Genomic DNA, 23,072 nt, shown 5'->3' with positions numbered 1-23,072 from the left:
ACTGTTCCAGGTCATGCCACGTTTACAGCCCCGGGCAGCCCTGGTGATGCACCTTCCTCAGGCGGCATCATCGTCAGGACGGCACCCCCCTCTCCTAGGGTCCCTCACCCCCAGTGCTCCCCTCTATGCAGAACAGCAGTGACAAGGCACTTACGTGACATGCAGCTGCTGGGTCTCCCCTTTGATGTGCCTGAAGCCGCCGGCAGGTCTCCTCTTTGATGTGCCGCCTCAAGTTGCGCTCATCCTCAAGTTTGCCTCGGGCGGCAAAAAAAGTCTATAGCTGGTCCTGCACGTTCATCTCTGAAACATTGCAAACATTTGTCCATACCTGACCCCTGTCTGGACTACTGCAATGGCTTTTTGGACTTCCCAAGTCCAGACTTTGTCCCCCTCAATACATAATTAATTTGACTGCCAGGCTTATCCACTCCTCCCAATGTTAATCATCAGCTGGCAGTTGCCCCACTCTGCAAGTCCATCCATTGGCTCCCTGCCCCCCTCAAAATTACATTAAAACTTATCTGCCTGGCATATAAATCCATCCACCACACCACCCCTCGTACAAAAGAAAAAATACCACAGCAATGTATAAAGTAGATAATCCCACGCCAGTACTGATCCAATAGCAGCATCCTCTAAGAATGTCCCACACCAGTGCACCACCACTGATCCCGATGGACTTGCAGTGCTGAATGGCCATAGACAGCCTCTGCATCTGTATTGCAGAGGCTGTTAACATGAAAATTGGCAATTGGCCTCTGAAACTAGAATGTTCAGCAAACAGTGATGTCAATAAGAAGGCCATCAGAGAATCCCTAGTCCCTGGAGGCCACATTAGAGTTGTAGAACAATCTTTTTTAAAAATGATCAGGATTCGGGAGATCAGGGCAACCTTGTGAAAGAGAATCATGATGAACCCCCCCAGGGAGTTGATGACCCCCACCCCGTCCTTGGCACTGGAATCCAGTGGGGAAAAACCCCTTGTCCAGGGATTAGGTAAGGACTCCAGGAAGAGAGGGGGAGGCATGGCCGTGCCTCTCTTCCAGAGCCCCCCCAGCTCAGGGTGCAGTGCCCCATGTAGTCCGGGCTCTGCATTCCGGTTATCCCAGCCCACATGGATGACAAGGGGTAAATAAGCTTGGGAGCAGGGACCCCATGCTGTTTGTTTTCATGAAATGTATATAATGTTTATTCAGAACTCGGACTGCAGTACATTGTCCCGCAGCAAAGTCTCATCTTACACATGTACTCGATTTCCATTTTTTGCTATTTTACTGAAACAGCTGATGTGAAAAATGGATCTCAGTAATGTTCCGATTCCAAGAGCTCATCCCGAATTCTAAAATAAATAACATTTCAAAAGAATTCTCTAGCTTTGAGCCCATTAGGATGGTTAGTCTCAACACCTTCAGCCACCACTTTAGCAGGTACAAAATGTAAATATTAAATATTATAGTTATGTGTATCCCTGAAGAATGGAGAAACACTGCGTAATTTATTTTCATAAAGTGAGGATCCCAATCTCCACCATAGCCACTTGTCCATCATAGTTACATTTGGAGGGAAGCAAATTAAGTTATCTGTATGTTTTGGGGATGTGTGAGCCCAGGAGGAAAACCCACATGAACACGGAGAATATACAAATAGTGATGAGCACAAATTTCGCCTAATTGTGTAATTTCACATCTTAATTCACCATTACGATTCAAAATCGTTATGTGACATTTCAGGAAAAATCATACTTAATGTTGGTTGGAAACTTAATCAGGAACCGTAATTTAACAATTTTGCATAATTTTTACATAATGTTGTTTCAACTTTAGCGGTTAATAGAAAGCCCCCATACATGCCATTGCCAAAATTGCTACATACTGTATATTAAGGAGAAGAATGGGAACAAGTCAATTTACAATTTAAAACTTATTTTTCCTTTGCATTCTTAACCACTTAAGCCTAACTGGACGAGATTTCTCGTCCAGTTAGGCTGCGCGCACTCCCGCGGGTCGCGCGCGCTCCCGCCACCTGCCGTTAGCCTAGCGAACAGTGAAAGGGATTATAGATCCCTTTCACCGATCGCATCCCCCCGGAGAAAAGCCGACAGCGTCTCTCCAGACGCTGCAGCTTTTCTGCGTGCCAAAAAGTTCTGGGTCTTCTTTCTTCTTCCTGGGAGCGAGCTTGATCGCTCCCAGGACAATTTGACTGTGACCATCTTGTGGTCAAATAGTAAAACTACACCCACATACATTTCACATTAGACATATACACTTTTTTACATTCAAAATAAACTGTTTACCTCCCACACCAAACATTACCCACATACAATTTTTAATAAAAAAAAAAAAATTACAATAATAAAAAAACAAACAAACACATAAATAGTTACCTAAGGGTCTGAACTTTATAAATATGCATGTCAAAGGAGTATATTAATATATTTTCTAAAAATTATGGGCTTGTAAATAGTGATGGACGCAAATTGAAAAATTGCACCTTTACTTCCAAATAAAATATCGGCGCCATACATTGTGATAGGGACATAATTTAAATGGTGTAATAAGCAGGACAAATTGGCAAATAAAGTACATGGGTTTTAATTATGGTAGCATGTATGAATTTTAAACTATAATGGCCAAAAGCTGAGAAATAATGATTTTTTTTCCATTTCTTTCTTATTCTTCCTGTTAAAATGCATTTACAGTAAAGTGGCTCTTAGCAAAATGTATCACCCACAGAAAGCCTAATTGGTGGCGGAAAAAACAAGATATAGATCCATTCATTGTGATGAGTAGTGAGTGATAAAGTTATTGGCAAATCAATGGGAGGTGAAAATTGCTCAGATGCAAAAAAATTTAAACCCTGTGGGCTTAAGTGGTTAAAATCCATTTTCTCAAAAACAACAAGATATGTTTGAAAAAGTCTTCATTTGATTTATTCCCACTATTCTCCTTAAAGGGTCACTTAAGGCAAAACTTTTACTCACCTTGGGCTTCTACCACCCCCTGCAGCTGTCCCGTACCCACATAGTCTCACTCGGATCCTCCTGACCCTGCCAGCAGCTACTTCCGGTTTCGGCAACAGGCCCGACAGGCCTGGGAACGTGAGTGATTCTTCGTGTTCCTGGCCGCAATAGTGCCCTCTATACTGCTATTGCGGCCAGGAACGCGAAGAATCACTTACATGCCCAGGCCTATTGGGCCTGTTGCCCGAAAACCGGAAGTAGCTGCCGGCGGGGACAGGAGGATCCGAACGAGACTGTGTGGGCATGGGACAGCTGCAGGGCGCTGGTAGAAGCCCCAGGTGAGTAAAACGCTGTTTTTTTTTTTTGCCTTAAGCATCCCTTTAAAGAGCAACTGTAGTAAAAATAACGTAAAGAATAAAATGGCTTATTTTTTTACAATCTTTATTTATAGATTATTTAACCAGTGTTTACCTATTGCCAAATTGTTCCTCGCCCTGATTTACATTCTGAAATTTATCACTGGCAGTGACCGCTTTAGCTCTGCCAGGTGATCTGCATAGAATGGTTGTTACTGAGAGATCTATGCACAGAGTGAGATATTGCTTGCTTGGCATTAGAAAAGGCTGTTATTTCCCAGAATGCAGTAAAGTTCACAGACAGCAAACTGTCAGACAGAGAAACCAAGCAGCTCAGGGTGACCAAAACTACTAGGAATTAATAGAGGAATAAAAGGAACCAAAAAACCCTCCTACTAAAAAAAAGCAAGGCTTGGTGTAATTTCCCTTCTTAAAACAGAAGGAAATCTGCAATAATTCAGCTATAAGTGCACATTTGTAGTTAACCACAATGCACTACTAATGAATATGCAAATTATCCCTTTTCACCCTTGGACAATTTGTATATTCAGTAGTAGTGCATTGTGGGTAACCACAAATGTTTACTTATAGCTGAATTATTGCAAATTTCCTTCTGTTTTAAGAAGGCAAATTACACCAGGCTTTGCTTTCTTTAGTAGGAGGGATTTTTGGTTCCTTTTATCCCCCTATACATTCCTAGTAGTTTGGGTCACCCTGAGCTGCTTGGTTACTCTGTTGTACTGGTCCAAGCCCTATCTCATACAGCCTTATCAATCCCTGCCATGTATTGATGAGGTCCAAAAGTCTGAAACAGGCTGTCTATATGAGGGTTTGCTATGACTGTGTAAAACTTAAAGCTATAGGTTTGCTATACACCAGTGGTTCTGGATGCTTGTTTGGTTTAACAAGGGCAAAAAGGGATCATTTGTATATTCAGCAGTAGTGCATTATGGGTAACCACAAATGTTCACTTATAGTTGCTTTATTGCAAATGTCCTTCTGTGTTAAGAAGGCAAATTACACCAAGGAAACTGTCAGGACCATGGTCATGACATCACACTGTGCGAGGAGTTTCACCACCATATCATCCATACAGTCCCGGATACAGGAAAGCAGAATCCGCACACCCGCAGGTAAAGTCCAAGGGTTTTTATTCAATGTAGTTCACAAAGGCAGTAAAATGGCTGACATGTTTCGGATCTTATCCTTACTCATAGCCATAAGGATAAGATCCGAAACATGTCAGCCATTTTACTGCCTTTGTGAACTACATTGAATAAAAACCCTTGGACTTTACCTGCGGGTGTGCGGATTCTGCTTTCCTGTATCCTGATCTGCCGCACTGGCTTCCAGCACCTTGCCTTGGTAACAGAGGTTGAGCGATCTCACCCACCACTTCAATCCATACAGTCCCGCGATGATTTATTTGAGAAACTTTAAAGATCTCTCATGGGAAAAGTGGTATCAGCCACTTATTGGGATGACGTTCAATTCTTGGTTACAGTTCCTCTTTAACATATGTTGCAATGGTGACAGTAGCATGTATGAGGGTTTGCTATTAACCACTAAAATTGACATAAATCGACATAAAATTACGTGAAAATTACGCACATGTACAAAAGGATTACACAAAAAATCAATTGAATGTCTAAATCTTAATTACATACGGCTGTAATTGTGAAAATGTACGCAAAAGTTAGTGTAATTGTAATAAGCAGATTCCGATCATCACTACGAATGTACAAACTCCATGCAGATGGTGTCCTGGCCCAGATCTGCAGTTCAATAGCTAAGCTTGGGCTGCAGTCACTTCAAGAATCCACAGCGTGATTCAGGAATCAGGATTAGTGATTGCTACAATAAAATCATGAAATATACAGTTGGTATGATTTGAATACTGCCAGGTTTGTGAATACAGTCTGAAGCCTTGTATACAAAGCATCGATAGTATGCAAAGCATTGACGTCTGTGCCTTAAAAACATGAAATTCCAGTTTGTCTTCATGTTTCCATTTTTTCTTAATCTTTCCACAACCCCTGTAGAAAAACACAAAAGAATCCTTGCCAGTATACACAAAGGATGTAACGCATTTTCCATCTATCTGAAATAACCCCTGAGAAAAACAGTATGTGCTAATTCTGAAACATAGCTTTGCATCTATGTCATAACACAAGGTTCTGTGTACATAAGTTTACAGCATTTTAAAGGACTATTGCTTTTTAAAATTAAGCATGTGAGGGGAAAAAGGGGGAAAAGATAAATGCTGGATAGTCCTGAGGCTATTCTAATCCTCCTTGATATATCTCTTACAGAGCTGGGACCGTCTGAACATACAAAGGCCTCAATTCACGGAGCATTATCAAACGTTTATCAAACACTTTATCAAACGTTTGATAATTTACCTCATGGGTAAAATCTCACTAAGGTGTTATATATTTGTTGAACGTTTTATCGGTAAAACATTCGATAAATATATAACACCTTAGGGAATTTAAAATGAGATTTTACCCATGAGGTAAATTATCAAACGTTTGATAAAGTGTTTGATAAATGTTTGATAATGCTCCGTGAATTGAGGCCATAGTATGTTCTTGTGTCTGTGCTCCTATCGTGCATGAGTGCAGCCATATTCCGCAAGAGCAAGTATAGCCCACACCTGCACAGTAGCATGGAGCAACTCATGCTAGACTTTTCCTCCTAATGCGCAGGCTGCACTTGTGTACTTCACATCAGTTTTCATGGCTACACTTGTTGGGGTTGATTCACTAAACCGTGCTATGACAAATATCGCATAGCGAGCGCTACAAACTTATGCCTGCTAATTGGCAATGGCACTCATCCTGCCCTGAGCCCCTGCAGGTTCATAGCGTTTGCTATGCTACTCTGATAAGGCATGTTAACTTTGATAAGGCATGTTAACTTTGATAAGGTTTGATATTTGTCATAGCACGTATAGTGAAACAACCCGTTATGTACAGCCTAACCAACAAGCTCATGGTGAACCAGAACTCATTGGAGTGTGTAAGGGGTTACAATGGTCCAAAAAGCCCCCTTACTAAAATGCTAAGAAAAACAAACGTTTGCTTTCTTCTTGAAGCAGAAAGTATTTGCGATAATTCAGGTTGCAGTAAGCTCTGAGATGTCCCCCAGTGCATCACTGCTGAAATATGCAAATTAACCATTGTTGTCCTTAGAAGCTAAACACACCTCCAGAACCGCTGGAATGCAATGATGTGTCAGCTTGTAATTATAATAATAATCCATAATAATCCAACATGCATACAGACTGTTTCAGATTGGTTGATCCTCATCAGTGCATGGCATGGATTAACCACTTGCCGACCGCACACTCATACCATGTGGCGGCAAAGTGGTAGCTGGAGAACCAGCGACGCAGATCTGCGTCGCCAGGTGCCTCCCTAATTAATCAGGAAAGGCCGCTCACACGAGCGGCCGTTTCCTGCTAGATCACGGAGCGGGTCTCCGTGAATAGCCTGCGAGCCGCTGATCGTAAGGCAGATCGGCGATCCCCAGCCAATCAGCGGCCGGGGATCGCCGCCATGTGACAGAGGACATCCTGTCACAGGCTGCACAGGACGGATAGCATCCTGTGCAGCCCCGATCACCAGGGGGGACAGGTAGGAGAGAAAGGGGGGTGGGGAATTTCAACACGGAGGGGGGCTTTGAGCTGCCCGCCCCGCAACATGCCTGCCGACTGGAGCGATCAGACCCCCCCTGCACATCATCCCCATAGGGGGGAAAAAAGGGGGGAGATCTGATCGATCAGCATGCCACCTGATCTGTGCTGGGGGCAGGGCCGGGCTGAGGCATAGGCTGGAGAGGCTCCAGCCTCAGGGCGCAGTGTCATTCAGCTGTCATTCCCAATTGTGTTTGAAGCAGAAAGAAATAATAAAAAGGGATACATAGCAGTGACTGCAAGTCAGATAACTAGAGATTAAGGTGTTGGGGAGGTTGTGGGCCCTGTGGCCCTCTTAGTCTAATAGCAATCAGTGTGTGATGGCTCAGGTGGCAGGGATGGGGGGGGCGCACTTTAGTGTCTCAGCCTTGGGTGCTGGAGGACCTTGTCCCTGCGCTGGCTGGGGGCTGCAGAGCCCACTCAGCACAGATCATAAAAAATAGCGCTTGTCCTTAAGGTGGGGTAAAGGCTGGGTCCTCAATTGGTTAAATTGGCTCAATGGAGTAGGACTTGAAAAACCCAGAGGTAAAGACTAACCAGCAAGCTCATGGTGAACCAGAACTCATTGGAGTGTGTAAGGGGCTACAATGGTCCAAAAAGCCCCCTTACTAAAATGCATGGAAAACAAAAGCTTGCTTTCTTGATTTGAACCCTGTTATGTGTGTGAAGATAATGATGGCCACGCTTGTTCTATGACCCTTGTGAGATGCAGGGTTGCTCGTAAACTACGCCAGCGCGAATCTACGAATCTACGCATCATAGTACGCAACTACGCATCGTAGTTCATAGGCGAAGTTTAAAAACTACACGTACGCATTTCCACGTAGTCGTAGTCCCGCTATGCGTAGCTTCGCCCGCTGCGCGTAGTTCACGAATGTATTGCGAAGTCAACTACGCGTGCGGTAACTGCATTTATATGGGTCATTGCGCATGCGCAGAAATTTTATTGCCCTTTATACGCATACAATTCCACATTGGATGGTGGAATGTTTGCTTATATTAGTTTGTCTATGCGCATAGTTAGCAGATTATTGCGGAAATTTTTCTGCATAAGGGCATAAGCGGTCGCATCAACTACGCTACGCAATACGTGAAGCTTGCGTATTTTAATGCGTAGTCTACAGTATGCTAACATAGCGTAGTGGCTGATTTCGAAGCCGTAGATTGCGAAGCGTATTTCCAGCATAGCGAAGTTGGCTGACTACGACCATCCCTGGTGAGATGGTCCCCAAGGCTGTGAAGGGCACCAAGAGGAGGCAAAGGAAAGGGTGTGAACACTAGAGGCAGGGCCGTTTTTTGGGTAGTGTGGGGGTGGTGATCACCCTGGGTGCAGGCGGGAATGAGAAGAAAGGAGGGGGGGGCGCAGGCAGAAGGACATAATGCTAGAGAGCTGGTGACGCATGGTACAGCCATATGGAAGAAGAAAGAAGATTACCTGCGAGTCAATCACCTTCCTCGACTCCTCCTGGGCTGCCTTCGTCCGACGTCAAGTCATCATCAGGTCACTACCGCGTGATGACATCTGATGTCTTGTAGCGGTACTACAGGCTGTCAGTTGCGTGGCGCCCATGGAGGAGCTGGCTCTGCGGGCTCTCATCGCCTGTATATGTTCCTGGTACCTGCTTCCTCCTGGATGAGCGGCTGGTAACACAAGTAAGTAGGCATATCTACTTGTGACCTGTAGCTGTGTCCCTAAGGAGTAAGGGTTCGCGAGTTCACGGTAGAAAAGGGTGGAATTTTTACACCCTTGCCCTGGGTGCAATTTAGCCTAGAAACTGCCTTGATTGGAAGGCCCCATCAAATTTTCACTAGAAGGCCCCATGAATTTGAGCTCCCCCACAGGTTTGCTTTAAAGTGATATAGTAATTTTGTATAAAAAATATGTTGAAAAGTAAGACATAAGGGTCCTTATTAAAATAGCTGTTTCTCCTAGAAGATACATAATCTCCTGATTACTTAGCATAATTTTGGTTAGGGCTAGGTTACGTTATTGCTGAAAATTAGGGGAGGTAGTTGAGTTATGCTTGGGTTAATGATGGATATGAATGGAGGTTCATGGTTGGCAATGGTACATGAAAGGTCAGTGTTAGTCATCTCTCATTAGGTCTACCATCATTGTAGCAAATCTGGGTTTTCTTGTCAGACCAGTAGCCTATGTTTAGTGGAGCTCACATGCTTTCTTTGTTTAGGAGCAGGATATTCAAAAACCAGTTGTGAGCAATGTGTGCCCTCTGACTAGCTAACAGGGAAATAGGGAATTACATAATTCAGCACTTAAAGTGAACCTGAGGTGAGAGTGATATGGAGGCTGCCATACAGTGAGTTGCGAAAGTCTGGGCAACCTTGTTAATCGTCATGATTTTCCTGTATGAATTGTTGGTTGTTACGATAACAAGTTTCACTTAAATATATCATATAGGAGGCACACACAGTGATATTTGAGAAGTGAAATACATTTTTTGGGGATTTACAGAAATGTGCAATAATTGCAATAATTGTTTAAATAAAATTAGGCAGGTGCATACATTTGGGCACGGTTGTCATTTTATTGATTCCAAAACCTTTAGAACTAATTATTGGAACTCAAATTGGCTTGGTAAACTCAGTGACCCCTCCCCCCCCCCACTTACATACAAAGGTGAATCCAATTATGAGAAAGAGTATGTAAGGGGGTCAATGGCAAGTTTTCCTCATCCTTTAAGTTTCTCTGAAGAGTAGCAACATGGGGGTCTCAAAACAACTCTCAAATGACCTGAAGACAAAGATTGTTCGCCATCATGATTTACCAGACCAACTCCAAAGACCGACAACATCATCTTGCTGCAGATGGAGACAATGTGAATCGTTCAACCATTTGGCGCACTTTACACAAAAAGATGCTGTATGCGAGAGTGATGCAGAGGAAGCCTTTTCTCTGCCCACAGCACAAATAAAGGTATGGTAGAGCACATCTGGACAAGCCAGATTAATTTTAGAATAAGGTGCTGTGCACTGATGAAACTAAAATTGAGTTATTTGGGCATAACAAGGGGCGTTATGCATGGAGGAAAAACAACACAGCATTCCAAGAAAAACACCTGCTACCGACAGTAAAATATGGTGGTGGTTCCATCATGCTGCGATGCTGTGTGGACAGTGCAGGGACTGGGAATCTTGTCAAAGTTGAGGGATGCATGGATTCCACTCAGTATCAGCTGATTCTGGAGATAAATGTCCAGGAAACAGTGACAAAGCTGAAGCTGCCCAAGGGCTGGATCTTTCAACAAGACAACGGCCCTAAACACTGCTCAAAATCCACTAAGGCATTCATGCAGAGGAACAAGTATAACATTCTACTGTAAAATGGCCATCTCAGTCCCTAGATCTGAATATAATTGAAAATCTGTGGTGTGAGTTAAAGAGAACTGTCCATGCTTGGAGGTCATCAAACCTGAGTGAAGTAGAGATGTTTTGTAAAGAGGAATGGTCCAAAATACCTTCAACCAGAATCCAGACTCTCATTGGAACCTACAGGAAGCGTTTAGAGGCTGTAATTTCTGCAAAAGGAGGATCTACTAAATATTTATTTCATTTCTTTTTTGTGGTGCCCAAATGTATGCATCTGCCTAATTTTGTTTAAACAATTATTGTGCACTTTCTGTAAATCCAATAAACTTCATTTGACTTCTCAAATACCACTGTGTGTCTCCTATATAATATATTTAACGGCCATTTTTTTATCGTAACAACCAACAATTTATACAGGAAAATCATGAAAATTAATAAGGTTAACATTTTTGCATCCCACTGTATCAATCCCTTAATACAGGGGTCTCAAACTCACGGCCCGCGGGCCATTTGCGCCCCTCGATACAATATTTTGTGGCCCTCGCCGGCAAAAGCTTACTTATAGTTCGCTTCAGTGCTCCCAAGTAATCCGCCGCATCCCTGCCACTAAACGAGGGCTACAGAGCCCCTAAATCGCCCAGGGGGCAATCCGCCGGCATTTCCTGGAAGGGGCAGAGCTTTCAGCTTCAGCTCTGCCCCTCCTGACGTCAATCGCGGCACATTGCCGCCTCTGCCCGCCCCTCTCTGTGAAGGAAGAGTGAGAGGGGCGGGCGATGCACCGCGATTGACGTCAGGAGGAGCAGAGCTGAAGCTGAAAGCTCTGCCCCTTCCAGGAAATGCTGGCGAATTGCCCCCCGGGCGATTTCTGCAGCCCTCGCTTTGCGGCCTGGATGCGGCGGATTACTTGTATTGGGAGCACTGAAGCGAACTATATGGTAAAAAAGGCAAAATAGTTCGCTTCAGTGTGAATTTGATTTTGAAATAAAAATCAATGCAAGGGACGGGGGTGCGCAGGAGCTGCTGATTGATTGATTCCCTTATGCGGCCCAGCCTCATCCTGACTTTGCCTCCTGCGGCCCCCGGGTAAATTGAGTTTGAGACCCCTGCCTTAATAAGAACCTGCTATAACAAGGCAGAGGCTGCAACTCCTCGGCTGCAACTCCTCGGCTGCAACTCCTCGGCTGCAACTCCTCGGCAACAAATCATTTGTGTAAAGGGTTTTTAGCAACTGCAAGCTAAACATCACTTTGCTGCTCAGTCTGATTGTTTTCTGTTTTTTTTTAAGGATTTGTGCTAGTCGGTAAGGAACATCTCAGAAACTAAAGTCTTCATATTTCTTTTCTATTCTAGATTTCATAATGTCACTGAGTGAGAGTGAGTCCCAACCTCCTAACTATGAGACAATATATGACAACACTCCAACCACTATTTCCTCGTCAGATGTGCCTTCAGAAACGTATCTCCATGATGTCAGCCTTCCACCACCGGCATATCAGGATTTTTCTTCCACTCATACCTGGAATGTCCCATCTGATGCCCCAGTGTGGAATATGGCCACCACTGTGCCCCAAAATGTGGACTCCTCTCCACCTTTTTTCCAAGCATTTCTAAAAGGAAAACCAAAGGTTTTGGGGGTAAGTACTGGTAAAGTATACAGCCATAATGGCAGTAAGCCGAGCAATAAACCATGAGGTCTGGTGTCTATTTGTATATGAAAAGCAGAGAGCTTTGTGTTCTGGAAAAACTCCCTCTATTAATAACCCAGTATATGTAGCCAGTGCTAGTACTCCCTGTACAGGTAGTTCAAAAGTGTCCCTCCTAGTACAGGTAGTCAGTGGTAGCACCCCTGTGTAGGGAGCCAAAGATGTTTCCCCCAGTATAGGTAGTCATTGGTAGTACCCCCTGTATAGATAGCCAAAGGTGGTGCCCCTGCCCCCCCCCCCCCCCCCCATAGGTAATCAGTGGTAACACTACTGTGTGGGTAGCCAAAGGTGTGTGTCCCATCACAGGTAGTCAGTGGTACTCCCATGTATGGGTAGCCAAAAGCGTTTCAATAAAAGATAAAGGGACCACCATGCCAAAATGGTATTAGCAACATTTCATTTCATTTGTATTGAAACACACAGCATATATGCAGTAATGTAAATCAAGTAGCACAGAGTCACGCACACTAACACATTGGTATACAAATGGCTAAGTAATCACCTACAAAGCACAGCATCTGGGCGCACTTGGCTATAGCAGTAAAGCTATATTCCATGCATGGGTAATGTTGAGATCCGGCTGGACCCGGAGAGGGAATAGTATGTAAAGGCACCCAGAATTGCAGAGTTAGCAGGGTGAGCTGTCGATTGGCTCGTCCTGCGCCCATCTGACTGGGCAGCAAAAACATACCTATGCATCACCCAGCAATAGCAAACATAGGCTGTAGTCTAGCAAAGGTTCAGGCAGAAATAGAAATATGCAGCACAATGCATACAGCATAATGCAGGAGCAGCAAGATACATTGATTAATCACAGTAGGGGGGTTACATGTTTAAAGTCCATTACCTTGACAGGGCCATTTTGGATCTGCATCCTTCGTCAGAGGGTAATATAAGAGTGGCTTCTTCAGGCTGCTGCAGTCATAATCAGCGTCCATACGGTTATATATATATATATATATATATATATATATATATATATATATATATATATACGCATGCTAATTAGAGAAGCCTTTACTGGACTATTCTGGGGCAGGTCCTCATGACGCGCATGACATCACGCGGCTGATGCCGCGGCATCATGGCGTCACTCCCTGTTCTGCCTGCTACCGCTTGAGGCTGCCAGCCAAGTGGGGTATGTGTTGCTATCCCCACTATGACTGACGCACCTGCACATTGTGGTGCATGCCGACCAGGAATCTAGCAACTGCAACTAAAGCTTATGAGCAACATTAAGGGGTATCCAGGAGGCAAGACTAAAGAAAACAAAATATATGGATTACTAGGTAACCATAAAGGAGTCAACAATATTTAAATAACCAAAACGCAAAAAAAAAAAAAAAAACTTAAAAAACACAAGCACAGCACACAGAGACCCTTTATCTTTTATTGTGACATTAGGACTATCTGGACCATTTTACTAGACCTAGCACCTTGGTTTTCTTGTATGCTTACTTTCTATAGGTGTGCAAACCTTTTTTAATTACAATAGCCAAAAGTGGCTCTCCAGAGTGAAAGCAAAGTGGAGTGGTAACACACCTCTCCAGGCTCCAAAAACAATATCACCATCCCTCCTTTTCCAGAGTTCCGGTTTCTATGGTCCAGCTGAAACCTTTATGTGATAAGAGACACCGCTGGTGCCCTGGAGACATTGAAGAGGGAGGATGGTGATATTGTCACTGGATCTGGAGAGGTACCACTCCACTGACACGCAATACTGCCCCAATATGCTCATGCTCTGCACGTCAGTGGACCTGCTACAGATCTCCATGAGTCCTATGGTGGACCCCAGTCATGGGTAAGATGACTCTCACTTTTGTGGTAACAACAAGTTTAGCATATTGTCTCAGTTACGTTCACAAACTATATCAAGTTCCATTCAAGAGTTCCTAATCTGAAATGTGATGAGATAAACATATGTTGGTACAGTCCCAAGCCTAAATAGAAACTAGGCGGTGATCCTTTTTACTAGTTGCTTTTGTGTCATATACTGTATTTAAAAAAGGCACTTGGTAATTTGAGCACCGGATCATGCCGATAATGTTACCAATGTTTTAATATCAGCTTGACCTGCTCTGAATATTTTAGTTATGACTAGTAGTGCAAAGAGAGGTCCATGGTACAGGTACATAGAAGTACAGCAAAATGTCCATGATTTAATAATTGTGCTTCCTGCCTCACAGTGTAAAAATTAAAAAAAGCTAGGTTGTCCTGAAAATATGCATGCATCATTTAGATGTATTTTTCGCCGTATAAGACGCACTTTTTCTTCCCCAAAATGTTGGGGGAAAAGTGGGTGCGTCTTATGAGGCGAAGGTACGGATTTCGGGATGCAGAGGTGCGCAGGGAAGCACTATATACATTACCTGCTCCTGCCGCCGCGCTCCTGGCTCCAATCCTGGCTCCCCGATCCTCTTCTTCCATCTACCGCTGCCCGCTGCTGCCCCCGCCGAACATCGCTGGCCGGTCTTAATTAGCCGCAGGGATACGCTATCAGCACACCACGTGCCGGGGTCACGCATGCCGCCGAACGCTGGCCGGTCCTAATTAGCCGCGCAGGGATACACTATCAGCACACCACGTGCGCCGGGGTCACGCATACGCATGTGTGACCCGGCGCACGCTGATAGCGTATCCCTGCGCGGATAATTAGGACCGGCCAGCGTTGTTCGGCGGCATGCGTGACCCCGGCACGTGGTGTGCTGATAGCGTATCCATGCGGCTAAGACCGGCCAGCGATGTTCGGCGGGGGCAGCAGCGGGCAGCGGTAGATGGAAGAAGAGGATCGGGGAGCCAGGAGCGCGGCGGCAGGAGCAGGTAATGTATGTGTACTCACACTACCTGCACAGGGGGACACCGGCACTGGAGGACACACGGACAACGGGGCCACAGGCACAGGGGACGCTACCACAGGGGACACTGCTACAACAGGGGGACACTGCCACAACAGGGGGACACTGGCACAACAGGGGGACACTGGCACAACAGGGGGACACTGCCACAACAGGGGGACGGGGGACACTGGCACGGGGGCTGCAGGCAGAACAGGGGGACACGGCAGGCAGAACAGGGGGACACAGCAGGCACAGGGGGACACAGCAGGCAGAACAGGGGGACACAGCAGGCACAGGGGGACACAGCAGGCACAGGGGGACACAGCAGGCACAGGGAGACACAGCACAGGGGGACACAGCAGGCACAGGGGGACACAGCACATAACACTGTCCCCATATGTGGTGTACTAGTATGTAATGTAACTGGAAAGGGGGAGGTAAAAAGTCCTTAAGACACCCCTGCATCATAGACACACCCAGGTTTAGTTTTTTCTTTTTTTCCTGATTTTTGCCCTCTAAATCTGGGTGCGTCTTATATGCCGGAGCGTCTTATACGGCGAAAAATACGGTAATGCATAATGTATATCTGTAACAATAGCAACACAGCTGAAATGTGAACATTGACAGGAACCTAAACTGGGTTAACAGGAATATCCCCCAGATAATGATTAGGTAGAATGTTCCCCCAGACATAAATAGACAGCATACCCATGAAACAAATTAATTAGGCAGAATATGCTCATACAGCATAATTAGACAGGATGTTCCTACAAATAACAGAATTGGGCAACATATCACAAAACACCCACAGAACATAAGTAGTGTTGAGCTGAAATTTGCGTAATTTCATGTTTCCGTATTATGGATGTGAATTTTGCCACTTTCGCAAATTCGTAATTCCGTAATTGTGACACAAACAGTAATTCGGGATTCCATAAGCGAAGTTTCCATCACGTAATTTCACGCTTTGGCACAAATTTGTGTTTAACGCAAATATCTTAATTTCATGTTTTCTATAGAAACAGTCATTTTAATTGTAAAAATGGACGTAATTTCATTTTTAATAGTAATTATGCTAATTTAAGCAATTACTAAACTCAGAAAAGTCACTCATTGATAGCAATTACTGATTGCAACTACTGATAATACAAATGCTCCTGCAAGTGCTGTTGCTTTAAATGTATCAGGATGTTCTACCTGCAGCCACGTCTAACACAGGTGCTCTTTGTCAAGTTACACTTAGCGGTCATGCATGCTGAGACACTTGGTTTTAGGCCTTGCAATATCTGATAATGCAAAGGTCCCTGCATGTTCTGTCACTTTAAATGTATTGGGACGCTCTACCTGCAGCCAAATGTAAGGCAGGTGCTCTTTGCCAAGGTGCACTTAGCGGTCATGCACGCTGAAACACTTGGTTTTGGGCCTTGCAATATCTGATAATGCAAAGGTCCCTGCACGTGCTGTCGCTTTACCTGTATCAGGAGTCAGACCCTCTACCTGCAGCCACTTGTAAGACAGGTGATCTTTGCCAAGGTGCACTTAGCGATCATGCATTTTGAGACACTTGATTTTGGGCCTTGCAATATCTAATAATGCAAAGGTCCATGCACATGTTGTCACTGTAAATGTATCAGGAGGCTCTGGACTGGAACACAATTTTGAGAATGGCCAAATTTCCACGTTAAACACAAAATTCTGATTCATTTCCGTTACAAAACGATCGCAATTATGAAAAATGATCGTAATTATGAAATTCCGTGTAAATGTGAAATTATGAATTTTCTATTATGGCCATAATCGTAATTTCGCAAATTATGCATCATTTTGCGTAATCCTAATTCGGTCGTTACGCTCATAACTATAATTAAGGTATATATACCCACATGCAACATACTTAGGCAGAGTGCCTCTATAAAAAAATTGTGTATCATATTCCTCCAAACACATACATAGAATGTTCCCAAGATCTATATAGGTACTGTGTTCAGGGGAGGACTGGCCAGGGGGAAGGGAGGAGATTTCCCCCCAGGCTGCCTCTCATTTAATGATTTAGGGCTGGTGCAGGGCCTGCTGCATTCAGGTTTTTGTATAAGGCAATGTGAAGCACTAGGCTGGCTGAGGAAAATAAATGCCCAATTACAGAGCAATTAGGGGGCGGGTAAGCTGGTAAATGTACACAACAAGATGCAGGGCAGAGGCTTGCCTGTATGGTCCATAGAAAAAAAAAACTCTGTCTGCTCTCTCACCATCATACAGTAGCGTACAACTGTCCCTCTTTTGAAGGGACAGTCCCTCTTAGGACATACCGTAAGTGTGTGTTTTTGGGGGGGGGAAGGCGGGGTGACTCTTGGGGAATTAAGGTTGTCATACATCTGACTTGGCGGTCAGCCAAGTGTTTCGACAATAACTATCGCATTGGATGAAAATCGGTGCTGCCGCAAGCATGTCCAATCGAAGATTTGACTGATTTCGGATGGAAATTGGTCGAATCTGAGATGCTGGGAAATCTCAGGCTGATGTGGTTGATTGGGTGCGCAGCAGTAACAGCGTGTGATAATCACAAACAACGGACATGACGGAAACCCCTGGTAGTTGTCTCTCCGTATGTATTATGTGACCCCCGATGCCTGTGCAGTTATACTTTACCAGTCACGCTGCCCTGCAAGTGTCCTTGCTGTATTTCTGCATTGGCGCTCCACGTGACTACTAGCATATAGCCAGGGCCGGCCCGCCCATGAGGCGGGGTGAAACGTTTGCCTCAGGCGGCACTTCTGGGGCGGCGGCACCCGCCCGTCCATGTGTGTGGGGGGCCGCCCGAGCTGGAGGGGATAGCGGGCAGGAAGGGGGTATTGGGCCTAGCGGCGGGGAGGGGGGTCGGACCCTCCCCTCCCTCGCCTGGGTCCCCCGTCCTCCGCTCCCCTCCAGCTTTAAAAAGTTCCGTGCTGGCTGCACCTATTTGTAAGAGGCAACGGGCGGGGATTACTCACCTCTTCCTCGTTCCAGGTCAGCGTGCGCTCCACTGACGTCACTTCCTGCTACGCCGCAGGAAGTGACGTCAGTGGAGCGCACGCTGGCCTGGAACGAGGAAGAGGTGAGTAATTGCCGCTGTAATGTCTGATTGCGCTGCCCGGAAGCTCCCTTCCACACTGAGTAGCACGCATGCTCAGTGTGAAGTTAATGATGCTGCTGGAGGTAAAATACTAAATATCTCCGCTCCCACACCTCTTACACTCCCCAAATTTTCAGGGCAGGGAGGGGATCCCCCGAACGACCTCTATGCCAAATTGCAGCCCCCGAGACCCGCTGGTTCAGGAGATAGATTAGAGAAATCTAACTCGGGAACCAGCGGGTCTCGGGGCTGCAATTTAGCATAGAGGTCGTACGGGGGGTCCCCTCCCTACCCTGAAAATTTGGGGAGTGTAAGAGGTGTGGGAGCGGAGATATTTAGTATTTTATCTCCAGCAGCATCATTGTATAGGAAATGTGGCCGCACAGTCTCCTACTGCGCATGCGGGGCAGCGCAAATCCACAGGCAGCGTCATCAGACACAACACCGCCCGTTGCCTCTTACACATAGCTGCAGCCAGCGACGTCACTTTTAAAGCTGGAGGGGAGCGGAGGATGGGGGACCCAGGCGAGGGAGGGGGGGGTCCGACCCCCCTCCCTGCCGCTAGGCCCAATACCCCCTTCCTGCCCGCTATCCCCTCCAGCTCGGGCGGCCCTCCACACCCACGGCTTGGGGGGGGGGGGGCGGCGGCGAAAATTGCCTCAGGCGGCAAAAAGTCTAGGGCCGGGCCTGCATATAGCAAGTGGGGCGCATGTGTGATGTCATTTGGGCTGATGCTGCCATGAAAACACGCCTATAGTTTGTGTTTTCCCCCCAGGCCAAAAGGTCCCAGGCCAGTCCTCCCCTGACTGTGCTACCAAAGATAATAAGACAATGTTCCTTCAAAATATAATAAGGCAGTGCAGGGACAAACCCAGGATTTTCAAAGCGAGGATTCCTGAAATGTCTCCATCAGCCACGCACAGTACAGTATAATAATATTTTAGGACATCATGCTGGGTACACATAATGCAATTTCCCATCTGACTGACAGGATCTGACAATTATTTCCTAAATGTCCGATCTGCTCCCTATTGACAACGAGATCAATCAGGAGCAGTTTGGATACAGATAATAATGAAGACAGCCAACATTGCTATTTAAAGGAAAACTTAAGTCTCCTAAAAAAAATGACTTGTACTCACCCGGGGCTCCCCTCAGCCCCCTGCAGCTGAACGGTGCCTTCGCCTTGTCTCTCCAATGGAGCTGGACTCGCCGGCGGCCACTTCCGGCTTGGCAGACACCGGCCGACAGGCTGGGAACGCGACTGATTAGCCGCGTTCCTGGCCGCAATAGCATTACAGAAGGCGCTATTGCGGCCGGGAACTCGGCTATTCAGCCGTGTTCCCAGCCTGTCGGCCGGTGACGGCCAAACCGGAAGTGGCCGCCAGCGAGTCCAGCTGCATCGGAGAGACACAGCGAGGGTACCGTTCAGCTGCAGGGGGCTGAGGGGAGCCCCGGGTGAGTACAAGTCCTTTTTTTTTAGGAGACTTAAGTTTTCCTTTAAGGGAAAGTGGAGCATTCACACAGCAGGGTACAGGGATGTGCTCATACCTGACTCTGTTAAGTTCCCCAGAGCTGCTCCATGCTCTGTACACACACTGTTGCTCCATGTACACTGTAGCAGGGAAAGAAAGGGGGCAGTGCTGTGAGCTGCAGGATGCCTGCAGATATTCTGGTGTCTCAACTTGTGCCTGTCCCCAGACACTGCACCGGCCCTGGTCTGAGGGTGGATTCTAGGTAGCTGTAATCCCCCCCTCCCCCTCTGCATTTGCCTATGCAGTGTTTCCCCAAAATATATAAAAGGCAGCTAGCCAGCCCTGAGAGTATACATAGGTTGCTTTTCTACACAAAATGTAATTAGGCAGTGTGTGCCAAAAAAACATAATTAGGCACAGATGGGCTATAATAACAACAACACAACCCCTACAAAAGAAGGTCATGAGTGAAGTGAGAGCCATGCTATCTCCCAGAAGTCACTGCAGGAGGCCAGGCTGATTGTAGAGGAACACTTCCAGGCGCTGAAGAGGACCCAAACCGGAGCACCAGCATAACCTCATCACTGCTACTTTGGGAGTGAAAGTAAACCTGTGGATTTGGGGGAAGGGGTTTGCCCTGTTGTTAATTTGGGAATTATTTTTTAATAGCTTTTCAAAGAATAATAAAATTTCACTTGCAGAATTCACTTGAATAAATGCACATAAAAAGTTTGGTGAATCGGTAGACGTGCATGTTCATTGTCTGCACCCAAAAATCCAAGGCAGCGCCTTAGTGTGAAAAAAGTTTTTTCATCCGACCCTTGCTGGCACATCCCCCTATAATTTTGAATCCATAGTGTTTGGAGCATACTTTTTTACACTAGCATGTCTTAACTATTCACTTTCTTTTTCTCTGTAGATTTTGGTCATTGTTTTAGCAATGGTGGAGATTGCTTTGGGGATTGCACTGAATTTCATTGCGTTTTCCAGCACAGTGACAAGTGCAATACCTTTCTGGGGTGCTGGAATCGTAAGTATAGTTACTATTTGTATTATTATATTTCTCTTGCTTAACCTCTTGAGGACCACAGGTTTATACCCCCCTAGTGAACAGGAGATTTTTTACAAATTAGTACTTCGCAACTTTAACAGTTTATTGCTCAGTCATACAACTAAGCACCCAAATTAATTCTACCTCCTTTTCTTCCCACTAATTAATAAAGGATGATTTAAAAAAAAAACAACAACAACAAAACAACAAAAAAATTACTTTTATCCTCAGACACACACACACACACACACACACACACACACACACACACACACACACGCACGCACGCACACACACACACACACACACACACACAAATTGGCCCTAGACTGCGATCCATACACAACACTACACTCTCATAGGCATTAGCCTATGAGAGGGATAAGATTGTGAGCTATTAGGAGGGACAGTCAAGTGCCAAGGCTGTCCCCTGTACAGCGCTGGGCTAGATCGTAGCACTGTACAAATCCTAATTGCTTTTTCTTCTCTGTTTCAGCCTACCAGCTCAGATCGCTGCTGGCAGGCTGATGACGGATCCCTGCTTTGTTGATTTGCAGGGAATGCACGCTTGAGCACGTATTCCCTACTATTCCCGCCCACAGCACTTTGACGCTAATTGGCGTTAGGTGGTCCCCAGAGAGCCACGCTTCCACCGCCAATCAGCGTTAGGCAGTCAGGAGCTGGTTAATCTATGCAAATGAGCAGTGAAGAACCCTAAGACCTCCCCTTGTGGTGCCTAAACCTAAGACTCCCCTGGTGGTGCCTAAACCTAAGACCGCCCTGGTGGTACCTAACCCTAAGACCCCCCTTGTGGTGAATAACTCTAAGACCCCCCTAGTAGTGCCTAAGACCCTAGTCCCTCAAAATCTCAAAAAGAATGTAAAAATGATTTAAAAAAAAGTAAAATTACTAATTCTAAAAATGAAAATAAATTGATTAAATAAAAAGGACAATATCAATATATTAAAAAGTTAAAAGGATAATTAAAAAAAAGGATAATTGTGAAAATGAAGTTTATAACGATATTTTCCGTTTTAGAATTATAAAAATAATAAATAACAATAGGTGTGAAACAGATTAATGGCCGCCTGATTTGGCCAGTTTTGTGCCCAATAACTGATATTTAACACTAGACCCAATGGCGCTGGCCGATTTGTCCACTTCTCATATGCGCCTGATTTTCCTGCTTCCCTACCATATGCAAATCCAGGTGATAAGAAGCTTGCAGTGTGAATACACAGTTCGTTTCTGCCGCAGATAAAGATAATTTCCGACATCTCCGATCGATGTTCGATAATTTTGCCGTTCGATTTGTCATTGAAGTAAATGGAAAGATAAGAAAAACGAGCGGAAGATAAGATAATCGAGTGGGGATCAAGCGGCAAAAACAAACCGTGTATTCCAATCCCAGCATAAGTTTCTCATCGCCAACCAATGCTGGAAAATTCAAATGAAGTGCGTGAAAATAGCCTCGCTCAGATGAATTACAGTCCTTCCACTGAGCATTGTCCCTGCCTGAAGAGCATGGAGGAGCAAGGTTTTGGCAACACGTAATGCTGATAGTTAAAATATTGGTACAATAATATTACCAATATTTTACTGTTGACTTACCCGGTCCCTATTTTTACACTAACCATGTCTCCTAAAGCCTATTACAGTACAAACTCCTCTCGTAATGCCCAACACTAACTTCCCACTCCTAATGTCTAACACTAACCTTCCTTCCTTATACCTAACACTAACCCCCGTCCTAATCCCTAACACTAACCTTCCCTCCTTATACCTAACACTAACCCTCCTCCTAATCCCTAAAACTAACCTTCCCTCCTAATGCCTAAAACTAACCTCCCCTCCTAATGCCTAACACTGACCACCCTCCTAATACCTAATACTAACCCTCCTCCTAATATGTAACACTAACTGCCCTGTGTATTGCTATTGCAGATTGGCTAGTGGCAACCACATAACCAGCTGTTTGGTTATTAATAGTCAATCAGCCAGTATTGTTTACAAGCTGTATCAAAAGTACCAGTATTGGTACTAGCTGATTGGCTACTGATAGCTGTTCGGTAAGCGTGGGGTGTTCAGCTCACTGGATCGGCACTGTAAGACAACAATTTAACCTTGCAGTCTATTACATGCCTGCCGAAGCCAATGCCCAATTTGTGCTGTGGAGCTGCTATGTGCCTGCCCTGCACGGTAGCCTGGACCCACTTGGTCTTCGTTGAAAAAAGCCAGTCCTGATCAGGTCTTTGTTACTGCACAGTAGCATAGACCCCATTGGGCTCCAGGAGTGGGTCCTTTCTACTGTGAATGCGACAGCTGCCGTTTTTGCATATGGGACAGTGCTGGAATGGGCTGGTGGAGGATGATGGGGAAACCTTCTGGAGGATCCAGCTACTTCCCTCTCACAAGGGGAGTATCCATTTTGGGGCACTTTTTTCTCTTACAGGTTTCCTTTTAACCATGAAAATCCAAAGTATATTAAGTAAGAATACTTCCTGATAGATTCAGTGGATTCACAGACAGCAGAAACAACCTGACAGATTTTGTTACCT

General features: G+C 45.3%; 1 protein-coding gene across 1 annotated transcript in view; it reads left to right on the top strand.

The window, feature by feature from the left end:
* LOC137536226 (membrane-spanning 4-domains subfamily A member 15-like) overlaps positions 1 to 23,072 on the top strand; it is a 63,930-nt gene that overhangs the window by 27,676 nt on the left and 13,182 nt on the right. Inside the window, exons 2-3 of the mRNA XM_068258344.1 lie at positions 11,690 to 11,973; positions 20,383 to 20,493. Coding sequence (XP_068114445.1) covers positions 11,698 to 11,973; positions 20,383 to 20,493 — 387 coding nt within the window. The 5' untranslated portion in view covers positions 11,690 to 11,697. The remainder of the gene's footprint in view (positions 1 to 11,689; positions 11,974 to 20,382; positions 20,494 to 23,072) is intronic.

The sequence above is a fragment of the Hyperolius riggenbachi genome, chromosome 10 (assembly GCF_040937935.1).
Source record: "Hyperolius riggenbachi isolate aHypRig1 chromosome 10, aHypRig1.pri, whole genome shotgun sequence".
NCBI lineage: Eukaryota > Metazoa > Chordata > Amphibia > Anura > Hyperoliidae > Hyperolius > Hyperolius riggenbachi.
The sequence above is the reverse complement of the archived record's forward strand: the minus strand, read 5'-3'. Positions and strand labels throughout refer to the sequence as shown.